The sequence below is a fragment of the Salvelinus sp. IW2-2015 genome, linkage group LG4p (assembly GCF_002910315.2).
Source record: "Salvelinus sp. IW2-2015 linkage group LG4p, ASM291031v2, whole genome shotgun sequence".
Taxonomy (NCBI): Eukaryota; Metazoa; Chordata; class Actinopteri; order Salmoniformes; family Salmonidae; genus Salvelinus; species Salvelinus sp. IW2-2015.
Genome location: NC_036841.1, coordinates 8,837,640 through 8,852,289, shown reverse-complemented (window position 1 = coordinate 8,852,289; position 14,650 = coordinate 8,837,640). Strand labels below are relative to the sequence as shown.

The 14,650-nt window shown below is 43.4% G+C and overlaps 1 protein-coding gene across 1 annotated transcript in view; it reads left to right on the top strand.

The window, feature by feature from the left end:
- The window catches only part of LOC111959861 (alpha-2-macroglobulin), a 34,864-nt gene extending 22,106 nt beyond the window's left edge, over positions 1 to 12,758 (top strand). The window contains 13 exon segments of the mRNA XM_023981704.2: positions 3,337 to 3,513; positions 5,735 to 5,810; positions 6,020 to 6,176; positions 6,333 to 6,407; positions 6,809 to 6,971; positions 7,310 to 7,500; positions 7,782 to 7,997; positions 8,187 to 8,311; positions 9,556 to 9,646; positions 9,782 to 9,850; positions 12,174 to 12,279; positions 12,385 to 12,438; positions 12,654 to 12,758. Coding sequence (XP_023837472.2) covers positions 3,337 to 3,513; positions 5,735 to 5,810; positions 6,020 to 6,176; positions 6,333 to 6,407; positions 6,809 to 6,971; positions 7,310 to 7,500; positions 7,782 to 7,997; positions 8,187 to 8,311; positions 9,556 to 9,646; positions 9,782 to 9,850; positions 12,174 to 12,279; positions 12,385 to 12,425 — 1,487 coding nt within the window. The 3' untranslated portion in view covers positions 12,426 to 12,438; positions 12,654 to 12,758.
- Positions 12,759 to 14,650: the final 1,892 nt, after the last annotated feature.

Here is a 14,650-nt window from a genome sequence, read left to right as displayed (position 1 = left end):
CCGAGGAGAGATAATGGGTGTTTTTGTCTGTCTAGGGGTTTTTGTATATACATTTACATTTAAGTCATTTAGCAGACGCTCTTATCCAGACCGACTTACAAATTGGTGCATTCCCTTATGATATCCAGTGGAACAACCACTTTACAATAGTGCATCTAACTCTTTTAAGGGGGGGGGGGGGGGTTAGAAGGATTACTTTATCCTATCCTAGTTTCCTTAAAGAGGTGGGTTTCAGGTGTCTCCGAAAGGTGGTGATTGACTCCGCTGACCTGGCGTCGTGAGAGAGTTTGTTCCACCATTGGGGTGCCAGAGCAGCGACAGTTTTGACTGGGCTGAGCGGGAACTGTACTTCCTCAGAGGTAGGGAGGCGAGCAGGCCAGAGGTGGATGAACGCAGTGCCCTTGTTTGGGTGTAGGGCCTGATCAGAGCCTGAAGGTACGGAGGTGCCGTTCCCTCACAGCTCCGTAGGCAAGCACCATGGTCTTGTAGCGGATGCGAGCTTCAACTGGAAGCCAGTGGGAGAGCGGAGGAGCAGGGTGACGTGAGAGAACTTGGGAAGGTTGAACACCAGACAGGCTGCGGCGTTCTGGATGAGTTGTAGGGGTTTAATGGCACAGGCAGGGAGCCCAGCCAACAGCGAGTTGCAGTAATCCAGACGGGAGATGACAAGTGCCTGGATTAGGACCTGCGCCGCTTCCTGTGTGAGGCAGGGTCGTACTCTGCGAATGTTGTAGAGCATGAACCTACAGGAACGGGTCACCGCCTTGATGTTAGTTAAGAACGACAGGGTGTTGTCCAGGATCACGCCAAGGTTCTTAGCACTCTGGGGAGGACACAATGGAGTTGTCAACCGTGATGGCGAGATCATGGAACGGGCAGTCCTTCCCCGGGAGGAAGAGCAGCTCCGTCTTGCCGAGGTTCAGCTTGAGGTGGTGATCCGTCATCCACACTGATATGTCTGCCAGACATGCAGAGATGCGATTCGCCACCTGGTTATCAGAAGGGGGAAAGGAAAGATTAATTGTGTGTCGTTGCATAGCAATGATAGGAGAGACCATGTGAGGATATGACAGAGCCAAGTGACTTGGTGTATAGCGAGAATAGGAGAGGGCTAGAACAGAGCCCTGGGGACACCAGTGGTGAGAGCACGTGGTGCGGAGACAGATTCTCGCCAAGCGACCTGGTAGGAGCGACCTGTCAGGTAGGACGCAATCCAAGCGTGGGCGCGCCGGAGATGCCCAACTCGGAGAGGGTGGAGAGGAGGATCTGTGGTTCACAGTATCAAAGGCAGCCGATAGGTCTAGAAGGATGAGAGCAGAGGAGAGAGAGTTAGCTTTAGCAGTGCGGAGCGCCTCCGTGACACAGAGAAGGCAGTCTCAGTTGAATGACTAGTCTTGAAACCTGACTGATTTGGATCAAGAAGGTCATTCTGAGAGAGATAGCAGGAGAGCTGGCCAAGGACGGCACGTTCAAGAGTTTTGGAGAAAAGAAAGAAGGGATACTGGTCTGTAGTTGTTGCATCGGAGGGATCGAGTGTAGGTTTTTCAGAAAGGGTGCAACTCTCGCTCTCTTGAAGACGGAAGGGACGTAGCCAGCGGTCAAGGATGAGTTGATGAGCGAGGTGAGGTAAGGGAGAAGGTCTCCGGAAATGGTCTGGAGAAGAGAGGAGGGGATAGGGTCAAGCGGGCAGGTTGTTGGGGCGGCCGGCCGTCACAAGACGCGATATTTCATCTGGAGAGAGAGGGGAGAAAGAGGTCAAAGCACAGGGTAGGGCAGTGTGAGCAGAACCAGCGGTGTCGTTTGACTTAGCAAACGAGGATCGGATGTCGTCGACCTTCTTTCAAAATGGTGACGAAGTCATCCGCAGAGAGGGAGGAGGGAGGAGGATTCAGGAGGGAGGAGAAGGTGGCAAAGGCTTCCTACGGTTAGAGGCAGATGCTTGGAATTTAGAGTGGTAGAAAGTGGCTTTAGCAGCAGAGACAGAAGAGGAGAATGTAGAGAGGAGGGAGTGAGGATGCCAGGTCCGCAGGGAGGCGAGTTTTCCTCCATTTCCGCTCGGAAATGGCCCGGAGCCTTGTTCTGTGAGCTCGCAATGAGTCATCGAGCCACGGAGCAGGAGGGGGGAGGACCGAGCCGGCCTGGAGGATAGGGGACATAGAGAGTCAAAGGATGCAGAAAGGGAGGAGAGGAGGGTTGAGGAGGCAGAATCAGGAGATAGGTTGGAGAAGGTTTGAGCAGAGGGAAGAGATGCATAGGATGGAAGAGGAGAGAGTAGCGGGGGAGAGAGAGCGAAGGTTGGGACGGCGCGATACCATCCGAGTAGGGGCAGTGTGGGAAGTGTATATCTATGGGGATTTGGTATTGTCTAGGTAAATGTAGGTCTATGGTGGCCTGAATTGGTTCCCAATCAGAGACAGCTGTTTATCGTTGTCTCTGATTGGGGATCCTATTTAGGTTGCCATTTKCCATTTTGGTTTTGTGGGTTATTGTCTGTGTAGTTGCATGTCAGCGCTCGTGTTTATAGCGTCTAGTTTGTTTAGTGTTCTTCGCTTAAATAAAGAAGAATGTATTCATCTCACGCTGCGCCTTGGTCTCATCGTTACGACGAACGTGACATTTATATGTATTGTCTATTTTTAGTTGAACCCTGAATTGAATTTAAAACAAAATCTTTTGATGACTTCATAAATGCTATAAGGGCCTAAATAGTATCGTTGATGACAAATTACTTCGGAGTATGGTTACATTTCATTTGCTCTGTTAAACCTACACTTTGATATGACTACGATATCAGCAGTGAATCTATTTAGTTAATAAGAGATTTCTCAATAAGCATTCTCACAATAGGACATTGGTAGTCAATGACAAATATAAAAGCTAAGCAGAACTGCACTTGATTACAACCCTGGATTGGAGACCAAATGGATAGCTGTAGATAGATTAACTCTCCACTAGGATATGCAGCCAGTCTTAGAATTTCTTTCTGATAGTGGATATAACGTTGGAAGATCTGACGTAGTTTCAAATGTAGAAATTCAACATATTTTATACAAGGTTTGTTTATGTTGAAAATTGGTTACCATGATGATGATGATGATATATTAACAGTTTCCCAAGTAGATTCCACGTCACAATACATTGACAAATTAAGTTGAAACAATGTTATTTCAATCAGTTTGTGCCCAATGGGTAGCAACCTTTCGGTAACTGGTCCAACACTCTAACCGCTAGGCTACCTGGTAGAGGCGTAGTGGTGGGAAAAGCAACCCTTCTCCAGCGATAATGCTGCTGCTTGCTAAAGAGGACAGTCTTACAGAGTCCCATGTTTCTCTGTAGGGGACATCCTGGGTCGGGCCCTCAAGAACCTGGATGGACTGCTGCAGATGCCGTATGGGTGTGGAGAGCAGAATATGGCCCTCCTTGCCCCCAATATCTACATACTTGAATACCTGAGGAACACAGAGCAGCTCACTCCAGCCATCCGAGACAAGGCCACCAAGTTCCTCACTAGTGGTAAGAGAGTCCCTCAAAATATGGGCCGTATTCATTGGGCACCAAATGGAAGAAAACTGTCAAACGTCTGGATCTGTCCAGAATGAGCCCTTTGTTTTCATTTTCCATTGAAGAACATTTTAAAATGTTTCACCACGGTATGTTCTAATGACTACGACCCTGCTATCATGTTAATCAAATCWAATTTTATTGGTCACATACACATGGTTAGCAGATGTTAATGCGAGTGTAGTGAAATGCTTGTGCTTCTAGTTCCGACAGTGCAGTAATATCTAACAAGTGATCTAACAATTCCCCAACAACTACCTAATAAACACAAATCTAAAAGTGGTGAATGAAAATATGTGCAATAGATGGTATAAAATACAGTATATGCATATGAGATGAGTAATGTAATATATGTAAACATTATTCAAGTGTCATTATTTAAAGTGGCATTGTTTAAAGTGACTAGTGATCCATTTTGTTAAAGTGGCCAGTGATTGGGTCTCTATGTAGGCAGCAGCCTCTCTGAGTTAGGGATTGCTGTTTAGCAGTCTGATGGCTTTGAGATAGAAGCTGTTCAGTCTCTCGGTCCCAGCTTTGATGCACCTGTACTGACCTCGCCTTCTGGATGGTAGCGGTGTGAACAGGCAGTAGATCGGGTGGTTGATGTCTTTGATGATCTTTTTGGCCTTCCTGTGACATCGGGTGCTATAGGTGTCATGGAGGGCAGGTAGTTTGCCCCCGGTGATGCGTTGTGCAGACCTCACTACCCTCTGGAGAGCCTTGCGGTTGAGGGCGGAGCAGTTGCCGTACCAGGCTGTGATACAGCCCGACAGGAGGCTCTCGATTGTGGATCTGTAAAAGTTAGTCAGGGTTTTGGGTGAAAAGCCACATTTCTTCAGCCTCCTGAGTTTGAAGAGGCACTGTTGCACCTTCTTCACCACACTGTCTGTGTGGGTGGACCATTTCAGTTTGTCGATGTGTACGCTGAGGAACTTAAAACTTTCCACCTTCTCCACTGCTGTCCCTTCGATGTGGATAGGGGCGTGTTCCCTTTGCTGTTTCCTGAAGTCCACGATCATCTCCTTTGTTTTGTTGACGTTGAGTGAGAGGTTGTTTTCCTGACACCACACTCCGAGTGCCCTCACCTCCTCCTTGTAGGCTGTCTCGTCGTTGTTGGTAATCAAGCCCACTACTGTTGTGTCGTCTGCAAACTTGATGATTGAGTTGGAGGCGTGCATGGCCACGCAGTTGTGGGTGAACAGGGAGTACAGGAGGGGGCTGAGCACGCACCCTTGTGGGACCCCAGTGTTGAAGGTCAGATAGGTGGAGATGTTGTTTCCTACCTTCACCACCTAGGGGTGGCCCGTCAAAGTCCAGGATCCAATTGCACAGGGCGGGGTTGAGGCCCAGGGCCTCCAGCTTGATGATGAGCTTGGAGGGTACTATGGTGTTGAATGCTGAGCTGTTGTCAATGAACTGCATTCTTACATAAGTATTCCTCGTCCAGATGGGATAAGGCAGTGTGCAGTGTGATGGCGATTGCATCGTCTGTGGACCTGTTAGGGCGGTATGCAAACTGAAGTGGGTCTAGGGTGGCCGGTAAGGTGGAGGTGATATGATCCTTGACTAGTCTGTCAAAGCACTTAGTCATTTAGTTCAGTTATCTTTGCCTTCTTGGGTACAGGAACAGTGGTGGCCATCTTGAAGCATGTGAGGACAGCAGACTGGGATAGGGAGCAATTGAATATGTCCGTAAACACACCAGCCAGCTGGTCTGCGCATGCTCTGAGGACGCGGCATGGGATGCCGTCTGGGCCAGCAGCCCTGCCCGGGTTAACACGTATAAATGTTTTACTCACGTTGGCCACGGAGAAGGGGGGGGGGGGTGCAGTTCTTGGTAGCAGACCGCGATGGTGGCACTGTATTATCGTCAAAGCGGGCAAAGAAGGTGTTTAGTTTGTTTGGAAGCGTGATGTCAGTGTCCGTGACGTGGCTGGTTTTCTTTTTGTAGTCCGTGATTTCCTGTAGACCCTGCCACATACGTCTCGTGTCTGAGCATGACTGACCCAACACATGTAGGAACTTGTTTTCCCACTAAAATCATCCCAAAAAGCACCCTATTACCTACATAGTGCACTGATTTTAGGGAATAGGGTGCCATTTGGGGCACACACTCAGTGACTATAAAAAACATTTGGGCACTTTATTGTTCACTCTTAAAACACAYCGACAGGTTACCAAAGGCAGCTGAACTACAGGCATTTTGATGGTGCATACAGCACATTTGGACAAGGCTCAGGGAATACTTGGTGAGTATAGTGTTTTCTCCTATTTGTAAAAACATAATTTTGTCTGTTTTATTAAGGAAACATTTACCAATCAAATGGCATAGTGTCATGGATGTGACACAGGTTAACATAAGCTGTCATTGCATGTAATGTCAAGCTCTAAGTCATGTTTATGACAACAATATGTGGGTATTATGACGGGACATTCAAATCWAGTTCTCTTTCCTCAGGCTGACTGCTTTTGTCTTGAGATCCTTTGGCAAAGCACAGTCTTTCATTTATATTGACCCGGCGCAAATTGTGCGATCCAAGACTTGGTTAGAACATCAACAAGGCAAACATGGGTGTTTCGTCGGATTGGGGAAACTCTTTAATAACAGAATGAAGGTATTTATATTGATAATAAACTGATAAAAGATGGAAGAAGATGCAGTTGTATGTCTCATCAGACCAGACCATTGGGAATGATGATTTAACAGAATTGTATCAGGCTAGATACAGTTTCATGGACATGTTTTAGTATTTTGACACATTGTTTTATAGGGTGGTGTGACAGATGAAGTCACACTGACGGCCTACATCACTGCTTCAATGCTGGAGCTCAATATGTCAGTGTCGGTAAGTAGCATCTCCAGATAACCATTGTTTCTCAAGACAACAACGTCCATTACAGGAAACTGATTTAGCTTCCTGTATGAAGTCTGTTGTGTACCTCTTACATCAACTGTCATCTGCAATGCAATAAGTTGTGTATTTAAAATTCAGTTAAATAATCTCTCTCTCAAAGTAGCCTATGCAATAAGTATAAGAATGTGTTACCATAAGCAGATCTAAATGGTATTGCGCTGTTAAAACTGAGTATGCTTAGTTACTACTGTAAGCTAAAAAAYTAGATGTGCTTCAGCATGAATGTCTGTAGCCTAGTCCTAGATCTGTTTGTATTGGCTTGTCAGTACAAACAGATCTGGGACCAGGGTAACATGTCTCTTAATGTGCTGCTCTGTTATTTTGTGCTCTAGGATCCTGTTGTGTACGGCAGTTTGTCTTGCCTGAAGAACTCCACCAGTGATTTGTCCAACACCTACACTACTGCTCTGCTGGCCTACACCTTTACCCTGGCAGGGGACATGGAGACTCGGGCCCAACTTCTGCAGCACCTGGACACGGTCGCATTACAAGAGGGTGAGACATATCCTGGTCCAAGATCTGTTTGTGCTGTCTTGACTTAATTGAGTTAGTCAATGGAGTAATCCCAAAAGTGCAAACCCTCCGCCCGTCTGGCACTCCAAATAGGCTCAATCAAACACCCAAAGTATTTTATAGAACACAAATACGATTTGAACTCAGGTGTCTGTAATACAATTCCGTTTGTCATGAAATTCATTGTGAAGGTCAGTGAAGAACTTTGTATCCTGTATAGTGATGAATAAGCGAGTCCCTATTTTCTCTCTGTGTGTGTGTGTGTGTGTGTGTGTGTGTGTGTGGTGTGTGTGTGTGCACGTGCGCTCCTCATACCTCAGGGGGTCTCCTGCACTGGACTCAGACCTCCTCAGAGACTTCAGCCTCCCTGGCAGTGGAGATCAGCTCCTACGTTCTGCTGGCTTCCCTCAGTGCCTCCCCTCTGTCTGCCACTGACCTGGGCTACGCCTCCCGCATCGTCAGGTGGCTGGTGAGACAGCAGAACGCCTACGGAGGCTTCTCTTCCACACAGGTATACTTCAAAACRCCTCTGTTCCAAAAAGGCATCCGGTGCTGTGCACTAGTAGTGAGGCGTTATTACCTYGACTTTTACCAGATCACAGGTATGTGTGTGCTTCTTGTCATGTCAAGCCTGGTGAGGCTAACTTCCACTGAAGTGGAGCMAAGAAATCATCATGGATRAAATGAGAAAGTCACTCTAGGAACTGACCAATGTAAAATGAACCTTTCTGTAAAATGGGATAGCTCCATTCATTTTGAACAGATTTGTCTGYTGTTGGTGTGTGTGTTTAGGACACAGTGGTGGCCCTCCAGGCCCTGGCTCTCTACTCCACCAGGGTGTTCAGTAGAGGAGGAGCCAGCACAGTGACGGTACGGTCTCCCAGTGGGGAACGGTGCCTCTTCCATGTCAACCAAAACAACAAGCTTCTGTACCAGGAGAGGGCGCTGCAGGACACAGAAGGGAAGTACACGGTGGAAGTGAAGGGCAGTGCTTGTGCCTCAGTGCAGGTCAGTGAAGACACTCCTCCCAATCCTATGTGGCAAGATCTGATTTTTATATTACTGTGAAGTTCAAACATTTAAGAAGCTTTGTCTGGCTTGATATCTAGTTTATGAAAAGTTTAAAAAAATCAAGCTTGTAAAATGTATATTTTTAGACAACCTTGTTCCCCTGAATACTTCTTCCCTCTTTCCCAGGTGGCACTCCACTACAACATCCCTACTCCTACTGACAGCACAACGCTCAGTATCCAGGTGAAGACAGAGGTGGACTGCAACAGCAACTCTTTGAGGCCCAGAGTCACGCTGAAACTCCAGTTTCAGTAAGAATGAATGACACATTTACTGAAGCATTATTTCAATCAAGTCATTGATGACACTCCAAAGTGTTATTATGGAGCATGTCTAACAGAATGTTTTTGACCCAATTTTATTGGTGTTTTTATACCTACAGTGCCCTTCGTAATTATTGCGACTAAGAAGCATGTATTTCTCATTTTGATTCTATAATCCAAAAGTGTGGATTTGAAGTCAGGGTATTAACATCAMTTTTTGTCCATATTCCACCTATTTTAGGACACCAAAAGTATTGGGACAAATTCACTTATGTGTATTAAAGTAGTAAAAAATGAAGTACTTGGTCCCATATTCACTACAAATTCGCTGGATGCATTTTCAGTTTGTTTCAGATTATTTTGTGCCCAATAGAAATGAATGGTAAGTMATGTATTGTCATTTTGGAGTCACTTTTATTGTAAATAAGAATAGAATATGTTTCTAAAAACGTGTATATTAATGTGGATGCTACCAAGATTACATCCTGAATGAATTGTGAATAATGATGAGTGAGACAGTTACAGACGCACAAATATCATACCCCCAAGACATGCTAACCTCTCACCTTTACAATAACAGGGGACGTTAGCATTTTCTTGGGGTGGGGGGGTGATATTTTAGCATCTGTAACTTTTGTGTCTGTAATATAGATGTGTTTAGAAAAATATTATATTCTTATTTGCAATAAAAGTTACTCCAAAATGACACAATACATAATTTACCATTCATTTCTATTGGGCACAAAATAATCTGGAACACAACYAAAACAAACAGCAAATGAATCCAACACATTTGTAATCACGAGGTTGATGTAGTCATTATATGCTATGAATATGGGACCAAATACTTAACTTTATACTACTTTAATAAGTGCATTTTTCCTAATAGCCTACATTTGGTCCCCTAAAATGGGGGGACTATGTACAAAAAGTGCTGTAATTTCCAAACGGTTTACCGGTATGGATGCAAATACACTGAAATTAAAGCTGACAGTCTGCACTTTAACCTCATAGTCATTGTTTGATTAAAAAAAATGCTTCACTGTCCCAATAATACAGAGGGCGCTATATGTATAGGTTACTTAATTTCTAGTTTGTACCAAACAGTAAGAAAACATATCAGGAAACCTGGTATTTTTATTGGTAAAATAATCAAAGTATCCATTCATTTGATTATTACAAGCACTTGTCAAAATCTAACTTTGATGTCAGGGGCCTCTTTTCTTTCATAGATATYATGGAAAGGAGCTGACCACCAATATGATTATTGTGGATTTGAAAATGCTGTCTGGGTTTGCTCCAGACCCAGACTCTTTGGGGAGGGTAAGTTTTTTGTCATAACATACTTTTATGGTGTTACCTGTGGCCTTTTTCTATGTATTGTAGCTCTTGCCTCTTTCACATGAAAATGAACTTTGTTAATGCAAGATGAATAACATGTATGGCTTTTCTTCACAGCTGAGGAGGTCACTTCAAGTGGATCGTGTTGATACTGAAGATAACCATGTGTTAATGTACTTGACAGAGGTGAGACCAAAACCAAATCATCCATTCTATCAACTTTGCACAACTCTTAGGGCAACATATGTCMATTGTTTTTGTCAAAATTGCTCAAGATCAGTAAATTAGGTTGTGAATCATTGAATTTTCTTTCACTTTGGAAATGTGATTGTTTTCAATTAAAATGGTCAAAAAAATAAAATAATTTCTTCTTAGAAAATATAAATTCTCAAGCAAGAAAATACAGAGCAAGAAAAAGAGGTTAAACCTGCACAAAAAGTTTTATGTATTCGTTTTGTTTTAGTGTATGTGTTCTCTCTCTCTTGGAAAATTTGGCAAGGATAGGAAAAAAATCTAATTTAAGGCAGCAAATTGTGAAGAATGTGCAAGGAGTGTGTAGACTCACTAGCGACTGTATATATATTTTGATGTACTTGTGGTGACGTAGAGTGCATTCGGAAAGTATTGACTTTTTCCACAGTTTATTACAGTTTTTTTTTTTCTTCTACCCTATAATGACAAAGTGAAAACAAGTTTTTAGAAAATGTTGCTAATTTATTAAAAATTAAAAAATGTAATACCTTATTAACATAAGTATTCAGACCCTTTGCTCTGAGACTCGAAATTGAGCTCAGGTGCATCCTGTTTCTATTGATCATCCTTGAGATGTTTCTACAACTTGATTGGAGTCCACTTGTGGTAAATTCAATTGATTGGACATGATTTGGAAAGGCACACACTTGTCTATAGTAGGTTCCGCAGGTGACAGTGYATGTCAGAGCAAAAACCAAGCCATGAGGTCGAAGGAATTGTCCATAGAGCTCCGAGACAGGATTGTGTCAAGGCACAGATCTGGGGAGGGTACCAAACAATGTCTGCAGCATTGAAGGTCCCCAAGAACACAGTGACCTCCATCATTCTTAAATGGAAGAAGCTTGGAACCACCAAGATCCTTCCTAGAGCTGACCGCCCGGCCAAACTGAGCAATCGGGGGAGAAGGGCCTTGGTCAGGGAGGTGACCAAGAAACCGATGGTCACTGAAAGAGCTCCAGAGTTCCTCTGTGGAGATGGGAGAACCTTCTAGAAGGACAACCATCTCTGCAGCACTCCACCAATCAGGCTTTTATGGTAGTGGCCAGACAGAAGCCACTCCTYAGTAAAAGGCACATGTCAGCCCTCTTGGAGTTTGCCAAAAGGCACCTAAAGACTCTCAGACCATGAGAAACAAGATTCTTTGGTCTGATGAAACCAAGATTGAACTCTTTGACATGAATGCCAAGCATCACATCTGGGGGAAACCTGGCACCATCCCTACAGTGGAGCATGGTGGTGACATCATCATGCTGTGGGGATGTTCTTAAGCACCAGGAACTGGAAGACTAGTCAGGATCGAGGGAAAGATGAACGGAGCAAAGTACAGAGAGATCCTTGATGAAAACCTGCTCCGGCGTGCTCAGGACCTCAGACCGGGGTAAAGGTTCACCTTCCAACAGGACAATGACACTAAGCACACAGCCAAGACAACGCAAGAGTGGCTTTGGGACAAGTCTCTGAATATCCTTGAGTTGCCCAGCCAGAGCCCGGACTTGAAGCCGATCAAACATATCTGGAGAGACTTGGTAATAGCTGTGCAGCCACACTCTCCATCCAACCTGACATAGCTTGAGAGGATCTGCAGAGAGGAACGGGAGAAACTCCCCAAATACAGGTGTGCCAAGCTTGTAGCGCCATACCCAAGAAGACTCAAGGCAGTAGTCGCTGTCAAAGGTGCTTCAAAAAAGTGCTGAGTAAAGGGTCTGAATACACTTACACATTTATTCAAATTAGTGTTTTCCCTGCCAATACGTTTCCTTTAGTTTTAAAGTTTGTTTCTTAAATCCTTTGTTGTTGTTGTAATGAATTCTTTACAGCCACTTTCATCATATTTTAAATAACTTGCTTTTGAAACCTACTCCTGCATTCATCCCAGTTATCAGCAACATCAGCAACAGAGCAATTACAACTACAATAATACTGTCAAATAAAAAGTATATAGTATATAACATAAACATGCAGTTGACATGGAGGTTATAGTGTAATGGAATGTTTTGCCGTATGTGGTAGATTTTGTGGGTTTTGACACTCWTATGTAGGTGTCATAACCAGCCATTAAACAACATAATATATATCACAACAGGTCTAAATATGTGTCATGACAGTGTTATGACCATATTATAACAGGTTATGACAAGTTACGTCAGCTGTTCTGACATATTATGACAGAGTGTTACTGAAATGGAAACTTCTGCTTAGAGCATTTCAATAATTGTGACCAATATGTTTTTTAAAATTGTATTTAAWCTCCCAACAGTTACCATCACTATTGCCTTTCAACCACACCCTGGACATCATACAGGAGCTCCCAGTACAAAATCTAAAGCCAGCGGTGGTCAAGATCTACGACTACTACCAGCCMAGTAAGTTTAAATCTAACCTTCCCCAAGATGTATTTTTCCTTTTTAGTAACATTTGGTTACTTGTATTCATTTACTGAGACTTATCTGTCTTATGGTTTCATTCAGGTGACCAGGCAGAAACAGAATATGTCTTCCCTTGCAAGTAGGGGTTACAAACTGGTGAGCTATTTTAAATATGAAATTATTGATGATGTTGAATTATTCGATTTTTTTWAATAACTGACCCATATACTATAAATGCATACTCTATACATGTACTATACATTATTTAGTTTAACTATGTTGATATRCCTTCATTCCTTCTACCAAATCGTTAGTCAGTTTGTTAAAGCATTCATTCCTTACATGTACAGTATATATTCACTCCTCTGCAGGTGTAAGAAGAAAATGACATTCACAGAGGTCACACCTGCAACCCCTGAGATATATTTTAAGCTCTAAAGTAAACTATGTAACTGGAATTAAAGTTTTCCATTATARCCCTATTCTTGAGAATTTTTCCCAGACAGTTTTGTCACACTGTGGCAAGCAATGAGTTCCAAAGTGCAGGCTCAGGAGACAAGGTGAAAATTGAAAGGCTTTGTGTAAGACAGTGGGTCTCATCCTGGGGTACTAGTACCCATGGGGGTACCTGGCCTATCCACAGGGGGTACTTGGGAAGACTCATGGGCAGTGCAATATGTGATTGGGAGTAGGGTAAACCAAAAAAGTTTAGAACCACTGTAGTAGTAAGTAGTAACAGAAAATCTACACACGAACGGTTTATGACCATGATTTACGACCTAAATGTCAAAGGTCACAGGTACACCAGTGGAGAATCCCCAGAGGAGGAAGGGGAATTTCATACAAATAAAAATGGTGAAACATTACAAAAGTTATCCTGTTTAGATAAAACTTTACGAAATATATTCACGTCACCAAATAATGTATTAAAACACACTGTTCTGCAATGAAGGTCCACAGTAGCCTCAACAGGACAGCTAGCTTCCGTCCTCCTCTGGGTACACTGACTTCAATACAAAACCTTGGAGGCTCATTGTTCTCACCCCCTTCCATAGACTTACACCGTAATTATGACAACTTCCAGAGGGTGTCCTCCACTTATGACAACTTCCTCTTGCAGCAGGAACTGACATGTTGTCGACCCAACCAAAGGATCAGAGAATGACTCTAGTACTGAAGCATAAGCTACAGCTAGCTATCACTGCAGTGCCTCAAATGTGGTGCATAGTTGACTTAAAGAAAGAGAAAGACAATAGTTGAACAGTTTTGAAGAAATTAATTTAATCAAAAATGGAGGAGAAGCAAGTAAGTTTCACTTACTTAGCAAGCAAATGCAGCTAGCTAGTATAGCCTACTCAAAACACCCTCAGAGGGATGCTATGTTAGCTAGCTGGCTATGACTATCCAACACAACACTGAAACTCTTCCAAGTCAAGGTAAGATTTTGGTTTTACTAATTTATTGCCACCAGGGCGCGCAGGTGTAACTGCTGAACTGATAACTGACTATACACTGTAAAGTTACTGCATGATTGTAGCGGGTTTACGAACACATTAGTTATATTAGCTATGTTGACTATGACGTTACTTTAGCTAATATGGGGACAACGATGTAGGCTGTGTGTAGTGGTTATGACATGGTTTGACTTGGAAAGCTTTTTTCGCCTAGTCACATACAGCTGATGTGTTGTGCATTGAAATCCGCAAACTAAGGGAAAAGGTGAGAGGAGAGCGCATAGATGCAAGAAGGAATACAACGTGGCTGCTATGAATGTGAACTGTGTTCACGTGTGATCAGGGGTGTATTCATTCCTCCGGTTCTGTTGTAAAACGTTTTTTAAATGAAAGCAAACGGAACAAAACAGGGGATAAACATACCTGAATTTGTCCAATAGAAACTGTTGTTTGCAACTATTAGACTAATGACTGTCTGTCCATGTGTCACTGTCTGTCATCTCAACATTTTCTCTCGACCTGTGTGCACCTATGTTGTAATCTTCCATTCATAGGCTAGATTGTAGGAACCTCATGATGGGTACAGGGAAAATTAGAGTATCATGTAGTAGCCTAACCCTATCGATGTTACATTGAACTGGGTGAATGGAATATGAATGACAGTTATCCAATATGCTGTAATAGAAATAAAGAACAAAATAAATCTTAAACGGCATTGACCACCACTGACGTACACATACATGTACGTACGTGTGTGAAGTAGGCCAGGTGGTTTAGACACTGATGATTTTGTTCACTTAAGAATGTGGAAGTATTCTTATGATGACGTACAGTTGAAGTCGGAAGTTTACATACACCTTAGCCAAATGCATTTAAACTCAGTTTTTCACAATTCCTGACATTTAATCCTAGTA